Source organism: Monopterus albus, unplaced genomic scaffold (assembly GCF_001952655.1).
Source record: "Monopterus albus unplaced genomic scaffold, M_albus_1.0 scaffold63.1, whole genome shotgun sequence".
Lineage (NCBI taxonomy): Eukaryota > Metazoa > Chordata > Actinopteri > Synbranchiformes > Synbranchidae > Monopterus > Monopterus albus.
Window position 1 is genome coordinate 196,869 of NW_018127943.1, and position 15,526 is coordinate 212,394.

Below are 15,526 nucleotides of genomic sequence, written 5' to 3' on the forward strand. Positions count from 1 at the left end.
AAATGTATTTAAAACTCACAATTACAAGTCGTCTGTTTTCTTACAGCACCTCCGACACTTGGCTCAGAGACACCGCTCCGCTCCATTGCTGCTCTTTGGGAAGGCTTTGGGGATGACCTGGTCTCCTATCAGGTGTGTACATCATTAGTTTAAATACTGTTTCCTACACTGAACAACATACAGTATATGTTCATTTTCTGTAGTGCCCTGTGTCTTAGTCCTACCCTTTCTATAAAAAGCTGCATATACTCAGGAGTCACTGAGCATCTCAACAGTTATTCTTAGGGGAAAAAGGTTTTTTATTGTTGTTTTTTACTTGAAGCACATTATATTTTTCTGGTCTCTTTTGAAATTTAGAGGAGTGTTGTGTAACTGGCACCATTTTGTATTTCTTAATGTAAAAGCCCTTATGGCTCTGAGGCACTATCTCCCCACTGCAGCCTCCATCCTACAGATGGCAGCACATAAGGAATATCTCAGATTATTGCTGCTGTCGTCACACCCTGTAACGACACCACATGTGCCCCACTCTGCTCAGGCCACAAACAGATGTCCCTGTGGGGAATTTACAGGGTGGTGGTGTGAAACAGAAACCTGCACACAAACCAACGACCACTGGCTGTTAGAATCTTTTACATAAAACTGTCTTGTTGACCTCTTATACAGAGATCCACCATTTACATACTATAATAAACATACATACATACAGTACTCCAGTAGTTCCCCAAGGATTTTGGCTTTGGACCTCTTGTGACATCAGTGTGGACATTAGTTATGAGCAGGTAAACCAAAAAGCAATTCTCATCTCTCATATTATCCCATTTGAGTCGCTGTTAGAAGCCCACAGTCATGTAAATATCAGGTATTACAAGGAAGTAAGAAAACATTTAGAAAAAAGCTATAATTTTAGGGCAACAAATAAAGTATTTCTCTGACAGAATGTAATTCCTCACAGTGGCGATAAAGATTTTAAACTGCATTTATTGTAGAAATTCATCTTCACTGCACCAAAACATAATAAGCAAAAAGTCCACAAGACTAAAAGTGCTATTGTCTGTTGTGTATATTGTCATTGCCTCAATATGTCTGCAATCCTGGCTACAAACCATGATTCTATATGTTCACTGTGGAAAAAGAAAGTCCATCCTCTAGCTGTTGTTGTGACTTAGGTGACGTTAAACAACACACCTACAGAGTGTTTAGTGACGGGTCAAGGCTGATCTCTAATGTGTGGGCTCTTCATCACCTCCCCCTGAATGTCTGAGGTTTAACTCTTTAACATTTTAGAGATCTTATCACAGTAGTGTCATAAAGACCACCAGAGCCCTCAGTGGGCGAGTCCACAAAGCAAAGGGAAATGTCAGATACCTCACACACTCACACTTCCTCCCATGCAGCATCCTGATTGCATATGCATTGCGTAGTTGCTTGAGTGGAGGGTGGATTTATAGGTGCTAGTTTCACTGTAGTGGGACTGCCACTGATGTAGAGAATGTACACCAATTAAAAAAACCACGGTGACAATAATGTGCTATATGTAATTAGTTAAATATAATTATTCCACAACAATAATCACTGTATCACAAATAGGTTGTTCATATCAGTGATGTACTGTAGAGGAGAAAAAAAAAAACAAAATACAACCAGTACAATACAGTTTTGTCCTGGCCAGAAAGTGATCACAACTAGTCATTTGGTACTAAAAGGGGGTTTTAATTAAACATTATTGTTATGATATAAGTCTTTCTATATCCAATGCCTTTTTTCATGACATTCATATAATTCCATGCAAGTTTGGTTTTGGAAATAATGTTTTCTTGAGTGCCTATCATAAATACTTGTTGTTAATACATGCAGCATATTCAAATAATCAGTCAGAAAAGTAGAAGACATATTTACTACTGAGAACAAAGTGGTGCAAGATGTACTGAGAGTCAAATAAAGGTAATTGGAGGCAGAAAACCCAATTCAATATGAAGGGACAAGCTGTAATCAGTTTTTGGCATTTGACTGGTTGTACTGGAACCTTATAGGCACTTTAACTTGTAAAGCAGACAGGATGGTTTATAGTCTTTAAAATAAAACACAGAAGAGGGAAATAAATATAATCTGAGTCAAAACCCTCATTCAGCGCAACATAGTTGTAATCACTTTATGGTGAGGAGAATACTGCAATTCAATGGTCATACTGGCATTTTCAAGGTACTAAAACTGGTACAAAGATACCGGATAGGATGATGGATAGGCTGATAATTTTTTAAAATATAAACCACAAGAGGGAAATAAAGATAATCAAACACTGAAAACTACTTTCATTATAAAGATATTAGCTTTAATCCCTTTTTGGCAAGGAGAATACTGCATTCTGCTCCTTATACTGGATCATTAGAGGTACTTCATCTAAGCAGTTGTTTTATTCATAACTGAGTACAGCCCTGCAGAAGAAGCAAATCAGCATCTGTTACAGGGAATTGTATTGCATATAACAACCTAACACTAATATACCATATGACATACCTTTACTTAGGCCTAAGCATTCATAGCAGTGGTGCATGTATTTTAGAGTTTGGTTGTTTTGTGTCATTTGTGTGTTCACACAGTGATAAACACCAGTTGAAGTTCTCCACACTCTGATTTGCTGGTATTTTCTGTGTCTCCAGTTAGGTATGGGAGTTTCTAGAGGGAAAGTACCTCTGATGCTACTATTTGAATAAACACCCTGAACCCACAGTCAGTGGGAAGAGCAAGGGCCAAAACTGGTTTCATAATCACTTTAGAGGGAACAACAACTCTTACCTGTGGTGATGCCTTCACACACACATCTGACATTTTCCTTCAAACAAGATAAAACTTTTAAATGGAAGGACAGGAACACAACACAAGGGTTAATCACCTCCCCCTGAATGTCTGAGGTTTAACTCTTTAACATTTTAGAGATCTTATCACAGTAGTGTCATAAAGACCACCAGAGCCCTCAGTGGGCGAGTCCATGTAATTAGTTAAATATAATTATTCCACAACAATAATCACTGTATCACAAATAGGTTGTTCATATCAGTGATGTACTGTAGAGGAGAAAAAAAAAATACAACCAGTACAATACAGTTTTGTCCTGGCCAGAAAGTGATCACAACTAGTCATTTGGTACTAAAAGGGGGTTTTAATTAAACATTATTGTTATGATATAAGTCTTTCTATATCCTCTGCCTTTTTTCATGACATTCATATAATTCCATGCAAGTTTGGTTTTGGAAATAATGTTTTCTTGAGTGCCTATCATAAATACTTGTTGTTAATACATGCAGCATATTCAAATAATCAGTCAGAAAAGTAGAAGACATATTTACTACTGAGAACAAAGTGGTGCAAGATGTACTGAGAGTCAAATAAAGGTAATTGGAGGCAGAAAACCAAATTCAATATGAAGGGACAAGCTGTAAATAAAACACAGAAGAGGGAAATAAATATAATCTGAGTCAAAACCCTCATTCAGCGCAACATAGTTGTAATCACTTTATGGTGAGGAGAATACTGCAATTCAATGGTCATACTGGCACAAGGGTTAACCCTTGTGTTGTGTTCCTGTCCTTCCATTTTTCTCTTCCCATCTTCTCCGTGATCATTAGGGAGGGATCACAATATTGGAGGCTACTGATTGGAGCCAGTGATCATGTTCACATTAAAAAAACACTTTTTTTTTCTCAGATCACTCAAATCAGAATCAAATCACCAAAACACAACAGTAGCAACCGCCTTGAGTTATCACACAGTATCATTACTAAGTGCGATGTTCGAAGGTCACTAGGGAAAATACTACTACCCTATTTTTGTGTATTGCAGTTTTAATGCTTGCCACCTTTATGTAATTTTTTTTATTTTAAGACTAGTGTTCTTTCTGGCTTTTAACTCCTTACCTGACTCCTAAGGAGAGCTGCACAAGAATTCCTATATGCCTAGAGTGTCTGTTTATGCATAAATGGAAAATAAAAATCTTGACTTGACTTGACTCATTGCTGATGTTTGGTACAGGAGTTTGCATTATAACACCTAGTCATTAATATAAATATTTTCAGAGACAAAGGATATGACTGTCAGTGTTTTATAATGATTATATAAATGAATGAATTATGAAATAGATTATGTTTATGATTCTGTCCTGTCCCATTGATCATATAATGATCTGTTAGATTTATAATGTAACCTCTTAGGACCCTTTCTGGAACAGTTTTAATGCTTGAAAAGGGCCTGGATAAATGTCCTCAACCCATTAAAAATGATGTAATCATCAGCATTAGACTAGTCTGCCTGTAGCTTGTTCCTGCCACTCACCCTTTTTTTTGTGTGCGTCCTCTCACTCAGGGAGGAGGCTTCCTGCTGGGTGTCTGTGGAGCAGAGTCCATTTGTCCTTGGCCTCAGCAGTGAGAACGAACAGCTGCTGCTGGACGAGTGCGTTCAGGTCACTGAGGGCACAAAGACCAGGGAGAGACACCTGTTCCTCTTCAGCCACCTGATTGTCATCGCCAAATTCAAGTAAGTAATATAGAATTTAATATATACTCCATTATATAGGTGATAGTCAGTTATTTTCAGTAAAATGTGAAGAAAATCTAATAATTGTTTATGGAACAAAACATTACCACTGGGAAGCCACTGAATCATCTGGCAGAAAGTTTTTAAAACTAAGAAATTCAGTAATATAAGTGACTTTCTGCTGAAAAATACTGTATTTGTACAGTTGGAATGGGAGAGTGAAAGAGGAAGTATAAACAAAACATGTATTTTTGGACTTGAAACTCAGACTGTTAGGGAATCTCCCAGGTCAGACTGTTTGTGTTCAGTCACTCTGACTTTAAAACGATAGAAGAAGAAAGTGTGGTGGTTCCCACTAAGCAGAGTCACATGAGGGGAAACTCAGGAGTGTTCACTGTAAAGTAATTTCAACATCTTCAGCTGAAGTTCTGTTGACTTTAAAGCAAATAAAACATGTCAGTGAGATACTTTCACTTGTAAATGCTGGTTTATTAGTCTCAGTGATAATATCTTAAATCAAAACTGTCATGATATGACCCTCCATTCACACCTATGACTGAATTATAACTTTAAAAACTACTTGAGCTGTTGTGGAAATCAACTCAGACCGACCTTGCCTTTAATAGGAATTTTATTTTAGAATTTAATATGCCATTTTAATAACTTCTTTAACCTATCATTAGTGGGTGTGGTAAAAATCTTCCCCTCCTGTGTTCCTTTAGAATGAAAGCAGCATTATCTTTCTTTTCCAGATTTCTATACAACATCATTAAACAGAGCAAATACAAATAAGCAAGTTTTAAGATGTTGCAATAACAAGTTGCTCACGTTAGTCAGATGTTTTTCAAAGCCGATGGAAGTTTTATAGCATTTGAGTGGGAGGACAATCACACTCATCTCTTTACCACAACCTGCCCACTGTTCCAGTAGGTAGCACAGCTGGGACACGATACAGTAAACACATTGTGAAGTATTTTAAGTCATTATATATGAGCATTCATTACTTCTATAAATAATTGTACTTGAAACATTGAAAAGGCAGCTTTTTATACAGTACATCATGTTTAGTTCTGCCCAAACTGAAAATGTTCATTGTCTTTTGTGGCTCAGGAGGTAGCTTTATAAAGTCTGAAAATAACCTTAATTATGTAATTGGCACAGTATATGTATTTTGTTGGAGTTGGTACATATATTTTAAACTCTGGGGGGGAGGCTAACTCACTGTTTCAAGGCATAGTACACAAGGTCTAGACCTTACAGTTTTATAGAGAGAAACCCAGCACTGGGTCACAGTAGGAAGGATAAACTCCTCTTAACAGAGGAAACCTCCTACAGACACTGGCTCTTGTTGGGCAGCCTTCTGCCTCAACTGGTTGGAGTGAGCAGTGAGAGAAAATTAAAGCATCAAGACACAACAAACAAACACTGGGAAGCTTAATGTGTCCGGTGACTGCTCGTTGGAAATGTATAGCTCCAGAACCAGGGGTACATGCAGAAAGGTACAGGGAGAGAGTGGACACCTCAGGAGAGAGGGGACAAAGTTAATGACATGAGATGGTGACATATAAATACATGGAGAGTGAGGAGAGCAGAGGAGAGGAGGACTGGGACAATGGGCATCATGGAGGTTATGGTGGATCTGAAAAACAAACGGGATGAATTGAAACGATATTTAAAGAACGGCAGCTAGTGACTGATTGGCTCAAGCAACACAGGAGGAAAGATCATTGATCAGATAAAGTGACATCAGGATAGAAGGTGGAGGAACATCTGACAGCGTGGGAAAGCAGATGACGGAGAGAAATTGATCTGAAATTAAGAGTGCATGTCAACCCACTGTGGGAACATGAGGAAAGAGCTTCCTTAGTGAAGTTTCACTTAAGCTTCTTTCAGTAAAATGTTGAACTAAATCTTCAAGGCAGCTGTTTATTACCTAAGCTTTTGGCCTTCTTAGGAAATAATTGTATATGTGGTATATTTGTTAGTATGTTACTGTGTGAGAAATTTACTACACTATATTTGTGTTAATGGTAAATGGTCCATATATTATTTCGGAATGGAAATTGATGTAGGGCAAACTGAACTGGTTGAAATCTGTGAAAATATACCAAAGCTGTGATTAATTGTGTGCTGTGTAAATGATGGGCTCTTGTACATAATGCATCAGATGGAGCCCTCGGTTCCTACTTCCTCCAGGATCCATGTGTTGATCTGTCCATGTTTATTTCTCACAGCCTGTCTTTATTACCTCTGCAAAGTTGCACCTCACATCTTGTCCTTTCTATAAGTTAACACCTCTTGAATCTTCAAGCACACTCTTTATGTCTTCATCCCTTTCTGACTGTTTTTCCCTCCAGTCTGTGAACACTCCGGGATGCAGTCAGCCCACTTCTGGTGCAAACACGCAGAGGTCAGCGAGGGTACAATCAAACACTAGTTAAATCTGAAGCATGGCTGTGTGGAGCTGTAGGAAAAGAATAAATCACCTCGGATCATTTACTGTTCTAGTCTCGGTTTGTGGAAGCTGTTTTTCACCCACTTAAAAAAGCAATTTATTCCAACATGCTACACCACTGTGTTATTTAGGAAGGCGTTGAGTCACCTTGATTATAGTAAAGTGCACTAAACAAGTTTTGGCTTTTGGTTCAAGAGATAAATCACAAACATGAAGTAGTAGAAGGTGCCGCTGATGATCTTGCTGCAATGAAGAAATGTTCACACTAGACAAAAGCAATTTTTTTCTTCTCTTTATCCTTGACAATCAATATTCACACTATAGACTGATACTCCTCACCATGTTTTCAAGTACAAAAATGTATTTTCCATCCAAGTTGATTTCACAATTAGATTTTTTTTGACAGTGCCAGTCTTAGATAAGTTATGCCTTTTATTTCCATGTTCAATTCCAACTTTTTCACAACTAAAAACTTTTTTTTTTTATGAATATATTTCTAAAATCAGCTATGATTATAGAGGAGAAAAAAATCAACCAGTGGGTCAAAAATTGGTGGATTTGAAAGCTTCATTTTAATCTGGAAAAGGGCAGTAAGGAGTGTTTAGAGTACCTTTTCTTTTGCTTCTGTTTTAACAGGTCGACTGGCAGCTACCGCCTGAAGCACAGAGTGAACCTCGAGGATGTCTGGCTTTATACTTTTGAAGATGAGCCGGAGGAACAAGAGGAAAGGAGAGGGGACGTTGACCTCAGGGTCACCTTCGTCTTGGCCTGGGCTCTCACTTTTTGTATGGTGTGTTTCCGGTGAGTAGGCACGCAGCAGATGACTCACATTCAACCAAAAGCAATCAAACGTTTTGAGTCGCACATGCTTGCATGCCTGAATACACAAGCATGATGTGTGGCTATGAGGATCTTGAACTGATTGTCTTTCTTCTCATGCCCTAACCCAGCTCATTACTGGAATCCATGACCCGGCCATCTGTACTGAACTCTTAAAGATGAAAAGAGATGCTTGAGTGGGTTTTGTTAGAGTCAGACTGAGACAGGCTAGTCATTTCCATGTTTCTAGTCTTTGTACCAAATTAAGCTAATTATATAAACAGGGCAGACTTGGCAATGGTATTAAATTTCTAATTCAAGATAGCAGGTGTATTTGCCAAAACTATCCCTTTAAATGCCTCACACATCAATAGAACAGCACACACACTGGGTTTGTGTCTGTCTTTGTCATTAACACTGTCAGTGAAATCTTAGCCTGTTCATGGAATACTGATATGTAGTAACTGTCAGTGAAATCTTAGCCTGTTCATGGAATACTGATATGTAGTAAACGGACATATGATGTGTGACCTTTTATGAAAATGGGGAACTAGCAAAGAGAAAGTCCTCCCTGCAGTATCACAAGACAAGAGGTTAGAAAATAGGAACTGCAGAGCTGGCCATCAAGAAGGGGATTAACAGCTGGGATTATCTAGAAATACTGGCCTTTACAATAAAGATGAAGTGTGGGAGAAACATTGCATCTCATGCTTTTTGTCTAGACAATGTAATCATCTAAAAAGATATTGTACTCTTCCTTCACAGTAAATGCTATCTGTCTGTTCAAAGGCACTAACAAGCACCAGTCAGAAAATGATTTGTTTGTGTGATTCATTAACTCCCACATTTCTCGCAAAGTAATAGAATCAAACCATGAAGCTGTTTTTCAGATGCTATTGTATTCCAGGAAGATGAATAACCCCTCGATAAGTTTTGAGCTGTTTTGTTTGAAAATGAGATGCCATTTTCTCATTGGTTACTTGGCTCTGGTAATGATTCACTGTGTGAAAGTTTCATTCCTCTTCACTCACATGGAAGTGATTAAAAAAAAAACAATGTGCTCACTTGTCGACACGTTCTTCATATGCATACAACCATATGGTTTTGTAAGACACCTGGCATTTATAAGACCACAGTGTATTACAGGTTATTAAAGCCCTACAGGTGCATACGTAGGCACTGGTGTCTGTTTCCACTGATGGACACTGAGCCGCAGTAAACCTAGACTAGGAGGAAGTGGAAGATGTCTGCCTGGGGCCCGCCGTGACGCTGCTTCCTGTTCCCATGACTGCGTTACAGTTTCCACCAGAGTTGTTAAAAAGGCTGGAGGCATGAAATTTGTGTCAGTCCTATTTTACCTGCTCGCCTGTTCGGTTTACTCTGTGGATTAATAACTTGTACCATGCTGTTATTTTGCCCACAGCTCGCGTGAGGTGAAAGAACACTGGTTAGATACTCTTAACAGGTAAGAAACTAAATCACTGATCATGTGAATGTTTGATTGATCGATGTTTGTGTGATTCTTATAACTGTTATAGTTGATAAAAGTTGAATGGTGCTTGTACCAGACTGGCCTGCCTGTTCGTATAATAATAAAGCATAAGTTAATACCTCAATCACGTGAATTTTTAAAATAATTTTTCAAATGAATTAAGCTTTTAATTATCAGGATTTTAGATGTTTTGTTGATTACAGCAAGATAATATCTTAAATTAAAATGAAGCACAGTGTTAATTTAGTCGCTGTTATTCGGAAAAAGGACAATGCACGTGATGACATATTGATCCACTGATATGTTGATACATAGTAACTTCAAATAACGGGCATTATTTGTGATTATATAAATTTAAAATGAAAAATAAAAATACGAGTACAGGCATAGAGAGTGCACAGAGTTTGGCGATAAATTGTAAATGTAAATTGTGAATAAATTTTAATATTTATGTATTTTTATTTTCTCATCACAGAAAAATTAAAGAAGAAAAATCGAGAGTTTGTTTTGCTTCTTTACCTCCAGTTTGCTCTTTCTTTTCTAGACTAAAACTCTAACAGGAGGTGGAATGGAACAATTAATTGTGTTTCCACTCGATGTAAGTAAAAACCCCTTTTCAGTGTTATTGTTATTGTCGTTGTTTAGATGAAAGATAATCAAGGGAAGGACACCAGCACCTTTCCACTCATACTGAAAGGAAATGACATTATACAGATGTTGCTGGGTTTATCGAGCTTCTGAAATTGCTGCAAAATATAGAGTTGAGAATAAAACACAGCCCCTTTCTTCTTTTTGTTGTTTGCGTTCCCGTGTTCCTCTTGCACACTCATCACCACCTCACTCTTTATTTTTTTTTGCCAGGGCGATGCAAACATCCATGCTCCATCAAAGCAGCTGAATAATCAAGAGGACAAATCAATGCAGCCTACTGGTGAGTTTTGAAGCCAAATGGCAGTTGTGTTGGAGGGAGGGGCTCATTAATTACACAATGTGTAGAGGTGAGGCAGGGAAAAAAAGAAATGAAAGGAGGAAATGAAGAAACACAATTCTTGTTGCACTAATTCAAAAATCAACCACTTAAATATAAAATATTGAATAGGCTGATGGATAAAATATTTCTGCTGTCATCAGAATCCAAGTGGAAGCTGGTGAAGAAGCTCAGAAAGGGCTCTAGTTTCATCAGCAAAGCAAGTCGAACAGGAACAGACACCAAAACCCAGCTGTTTGGGCAGCCACTCTGCAAGATATGCCCAGACGACTGCTCACTTCCCAAACCAGTCACAGTAAGTTGCCTTTCAATCTTAAATGGCAGAGTTCATATTAAGCCATCACCACCATTTTTTAGACCAACAACTAAACAACATGCACCTAGGATCATTTTTTTCTGTCTGGTTTCAAGAGGTTCTTATTTATTTACAGTTTCTGTTTTGGTAGAATTTCATTGCTTTAAACACTGTAACTACTGAAAAATAAAACCTGATGTGACTTTTTTATGACTCGCAAACAAGCACCTACTTAGCATGAGCTGGTCTCACCAAAGAATCCACTGAAAAGAGACACGCCCACATGCTGCTTTTGTTTTTACTATGATAGACTCACCTCTGCTTTCCTCTATCATCATCCTCTCACCAGGAGATGCTGGTGCTGCTGAGGAAGAAAGGGCCGTCCACAGAGGGGGTGTTTCGGAAGCCATGCAACAACAAGAACATGAAGGACATCAGAGAGCAGCTTAACAGTGGCCTGGAGGTGGACCTGGACGGCCAACCGGTCGTTCTGCTCGTTGGGCTGCTTAAAGTACGTTCCCATATCTGTCCCGTGTGATCACTTCAGTAACCTCAGTGCATCAGAATATACTGTATGCCACTGGGTAGCAGCGGTTATAATTAATATAATGTAATTAACTCTTCTTACCAGTCGTGTTTTGTAATGCTAGTACCACTATTACAATCAAAACTTTATTATGACAGCTACTAATACAATATTTGCTACAATGTTAGTATTACTTTAAATACTATTACAAATAGTAATGCGGATCCTAGTATGTCACTTCAACATTACCACAACTAGAACCACAACCGCAACTACTACTGCTGCTCCAGTACCCCGATCTGTTACCTACGTCAGAGTAGCAATGCCACAGTGTAGGAATACTGTGTTACAAGCAAAAGTCATGCATTCAAAGGTTTTAATTAAAACTGCAAATATAAGCATTAAATATACTTAGAGTATCAAAAGTAAATGTACTCACTGTGCAAAACTATATATACTACTGGGTAGCTTTTCTATCTAATACATCTTAATTTATTTTGTGTTATTCATAAACATATATAATGTAGTGGAGTACAAGTATGCATGCATCTCCACTGTGATGTGGCCCACTCATTTAATGTAATCACCATGTCTGTTACTGTCTCCTCACTGTAAATCTCTTGTTTATTGCAGAGTTTTCTGAAAGAACTTCCTGGCAGCCTGCTGGTGTCTGAGCTTTATGACAGTTGGATGATGGCTCTGGACAATGAAGACACTCAGCAGAAGGCTCTGGAAATCACAAAGTAAGCAGTCGACGCCAGCTAACGGTGCTATTTACCTGCATTTGTGACTCTCAGCTTACACTTCAATATGACATATATAGAAAGAAACTCTGTATTTTCATAAATATTTATGTGGTTAGCAATAAATGGCTGGGGGTTTTTTTGAGTGGATTTATGCAGAGAATTCTGACTGTCCTTTATCTGTAGGCTAAACACAGACCACTTCTCTTTTTTGGCATTTTTCAGTTTGAAAAAAGGAAGAACTTAAAAAAAAAAAAAAAAAAGACCGCCAAGCTGATCTTCTTCCTTCCTCTTTTTTTGCTACTCACCTACCAGGGTGATAGATGAGCTCCCAAGGCACAACAAGCTCCTCCTGCAGCATCTAGTCTGCATTCTGCATCACATCCTAGAGAGTGTTGACATCAACAAGATGGACGCCCACAACCTGGCGGTGTGTATTGCCCCCACGCTGCTGCAGCTGGATAGCACGCCGCTGGATGAGCAGAAGGAAAAGATGAAAAAGGTAGAAAAGTCTTGTTATGAGTCTGCCTTCTCACTTTTGATGCATTGAAGCTTTGCAGGTCACAGTGCAGAAAACCTCAGGTTTCATATGTAAGGTTACACATGCACAGACTCTTGTTAGATGATTGTTTAGTCAAAGCCTGATAAAGATATTTTCGGAACTGAGTAACCTGTGCATTGTTTTTATCTAATTTTCAGTTTTAGTTTTGAATATTGTTACTCCTAATAGTAACAATATTAGTTAGCAAATAAAAATATTGTTGTTAATTTGACTTATGTTTCTTTTCCTGATTTTCTGCAGGTCACAGAGCTCACTGAGTTCCTGATTGAGCACTATAAGATACTTGGAGAGAATATCCCAAATCTACTGGATACAGATGAAGGTATATAGGCACATCATTCAAATCACTGATATCATTTCTTTTTAGGGACTGTAGAAAAATTATTTTGATGGGTAGAGAGTTGCATTTTTGAAATTCAATATTTTTTTGCTAACAGTAAATGCTACAAGATAACGATGAAATAATATATAAATTTGGGGCATGAAAAATTAAAGATCCTTCCTTGTTCTCTTCAGACCCCGTTCAGTAATTTTGATACAGTCCCTTACTGAAGTCAAATTAAATTTTGATCTGCACAGCTTGAATAAATAAGAATAGTTTTTGTAAAACATAATGATTATAATCATTTCTTTCCTATTCCTGCTCTGCAGACTCACTGTGCTCCCAGCACCATGACTCTGCGTATGACAGCACTGACCCAGATGGAGATGGAGAAGCAGGGGAGACCTCCACACGTGGAAAGTGTGGCTCATCTTCCTCTCTCAGTCCCAGCACAACCACCTCTTCTTGGGCAAATGATGCTATCTTCAATACAAAGCCTGAATTCAACCGTCGCTGCTCTGAGCCCATCATCCTGCTCTCAGCTGATATTCAGAGCTTGTGCAGCCATGCCAGAAGCCACGATGACTGCTCTATGAAGAGGGACTTTGAGGAGAAGTCTCTGAAAAAGCCAATTTCAGATGACTCCTTCTTGCTTGGACAAGGTGGCGCAAGACCAGTATTGTTGTTTACAAAACTGAGCAGAAGCTCCAACACAGACTCACTGGCTTACATAGAAGGTAATCGCATCAGAGACTGCTCATGCTCTTCCTTGGAAAGCGCTGCCTCCAACCAATCAGAGGGCTCTGTTTTCACCAGTTCCCCAGTGGGGTCACCACCCTGCTCCAGGAGAACAAACACTACTGGCCAGCTGACAGTGGGGGTTAAGTCTCAGCAGGACATTGCCAGACTGATTTCAGATGAGAGGAGGCGTTCACAGTCTATGAGACTACCCAGTAAAGTCCTGGGGAATAGGAACTTATCAGCAGCAGGAGCAGCCTGAAGAAAGACTCTCAGAAGGAGAACGCCTTCCCTTGTGGAACTCTCCAGGAGGACTCTCAGAGTGAAGCAGACCCACCAGCAGAGCTTCTGCGCAAACCTCGCCCTCTGTCTGCCATTGAAGTGTTTAAGCAAGTGGACAGCAGGCTGCCCTGCAGGCCTCCAACGTATGAGCAGGCAGTGCGGAATGTGAGCCTCCCTCCACAGTATGGAGCATTGACTGTACAACATGCCATTGAGCTGGAGAGAAGGTCCCGCCCATCCTCTGTAAATTATGACTTCCCATCAGCATGCTCTGTCAATCAGTACATAGACTGTTTTGCTCAAGCAGCACAGGACAAAACCAACACCGCTGAGCGGCGGAAGCCTTTCCGCCAGAGAGCCATGTCCGAATCTGTGTCCGCAGGCCATCATGAGGTTGTGTCACGAAGATGTAGCCAGCCTGTGTTTGAGGAATTTTCTTACGCCAAGGAGTCTTATGTTTGATCGACTTTGGAACTGTTTCACAGATCAGATTTTAGATATGCAAACATTTCTCAAAGACAGAAGTAATTCAGAGCTGAACATCAGTGGGTAAAGTCACTGGACCAACCGGTTATCATTCCAGCAGGCTTGTTTTTTATTTTTTTTTTATTTTACTTTCTAACCAAGAGGACTTGATATGACCAGATTGCATGTTTTCATTTAGCAACAAGACTACTTCCCTTCACATACACAACACCCCCCTAACCCCACTCCTTACCTTTTTACTATTCTTTGGCTGGTTAGACAAAGAAACTGTCTTTTAAGGCCCTTCCCACTAAGCAGCTCTGTCAGAGCAATGTTTGTATATGCACGTAAAGTCAGATCGTTTAATGTTCCACTGTTTCACTTTGAATGAACGTCAGCTTTGTGGTGCCTCCTTGGATGCACTTTCTCTGTAGTACTATTTAGAGTACAAATATAAGATATGTAATTATCTTGATAGATATTTAGTCTATCACAATGAAGCTATGACAGCACTGTTAGCTGTGTATAAAATATGCTACAAGTTCTGATTTTCTATGTTTGTGTGAAGTTTTGTCAACAGTGATATGTGCATTATAGCACACTGAGCACAATGGGATTTTTCAGTTTGTTTGTTTTGCTTTTTGTAAATCATCACTTTGCAGGATCTTCTTCTTCCACTACAATGAAGCACTTTTTTGAAGATGAGCTATGCTTTGTTTACCTGTATGCCTAAAATGTAAATAAAGTCAACTAGATATGGTGTAGATTGGTAATCTTTGTCAGAGTTTGTCCAGAGTTGTGAAATTCCACCATAATTTGTTTTCAATAAAGGAAAGCTATTCAATAAAAGAAGTTAAAGTAGTAACAAAACATCTTCCTCTACTGTTTATATGAGATCTGTCATATCAACAGTGGATGCTGTATTTCAGGATCACCCACCAGTCAAATCATTAGTGGTAAACATAATGAGAAAATGGAGAAGAGTGACTAGTTTGGCTCAACTTCTCATTGCTAGATGTATTGCATAACAGAAGCTAAAAGGCCTCATTGAGAGAACAGCATGTTCTGGCGCATATGCTTAAACAGAAGGAAGCCAGACGTGGTCACATGGACGGATTTGGTTTTTCTCTGAATTGCTGTTCCTCTTATTTCTGCATGATGAACTGATGCCACCGCATCTTCCTTCCTTGCAAAAGTGTTTTAAAGCATTGTTTCCTTCTAACGTCTTAATTTGAATCATTCAAAAACTGAGCCTTATTTAATAACATTTTATAGTATAAGATAAACACTGTTCATCTCTGATTGGTCT

General features: G+C 38.9%; 2 protein-coding genes across 2 annotated transcripts in view; both read left to right on the top strand.

Annotated features, from left to right (window-relative positions):
* Nucleotides 1-9,853, top strand: part of LOC109962285 (rho GTPase-activating protein 20-like) — an 11,707-nt gene extending 1,854 nt beyond the window's left edge. The window contains exons 2-6 of the mRNA XM_020603864.1: nucleotides 47-132; nucleotides 4,360-4,530; nucleotides 7,622-7,786; nucleotides 9,228-9,269; nucleotides 9,772-9,853. Of these exons, the coding sequence (XP_020459520.1) occupies nucleotides 47-132; nucleotides 4,360-4,530; nucleotides 7,622-7,786; nucleotides 9,228-9,269; nucleotides 9,772-9,853 (546 nt within the window). The remainder of the gene's footprint in view (nucleotides 1-46; nucleotides 133-4,359; nucleotides 4,531-7,621; nucleotides 7,787-9,227; nucleotides 9,270-9,771) is intronic.
* On the top strand, nucleotides 9,846-14,968 carry LOC109962401 (T cell activation RhoGTPase activating protein). The gene is given in 9 exon segments (XM_020604090.1): nucleotides 9,846-9,894; nucleotides 10,158-10,227; nucleotides 10,428-10,579; nucleotides 10,929-11,090; nucleotides 11,739-11,848; nucleotides 12,164-12,350; nucleotides 12,651-12,732; nucleotides 13,062-13,721; nucleotides 13,724-14,968. Coding segments are annotated over 9 exon segments (1,944 nt in total). The 5' UTR covers nucleotides 9,846-9,864; the 3' UTR covers nucleotides 14,215-14,968.
* The last annotated feature ends 558 nt before the right edge of the window (nucleotides 14,969-15,526 follow it).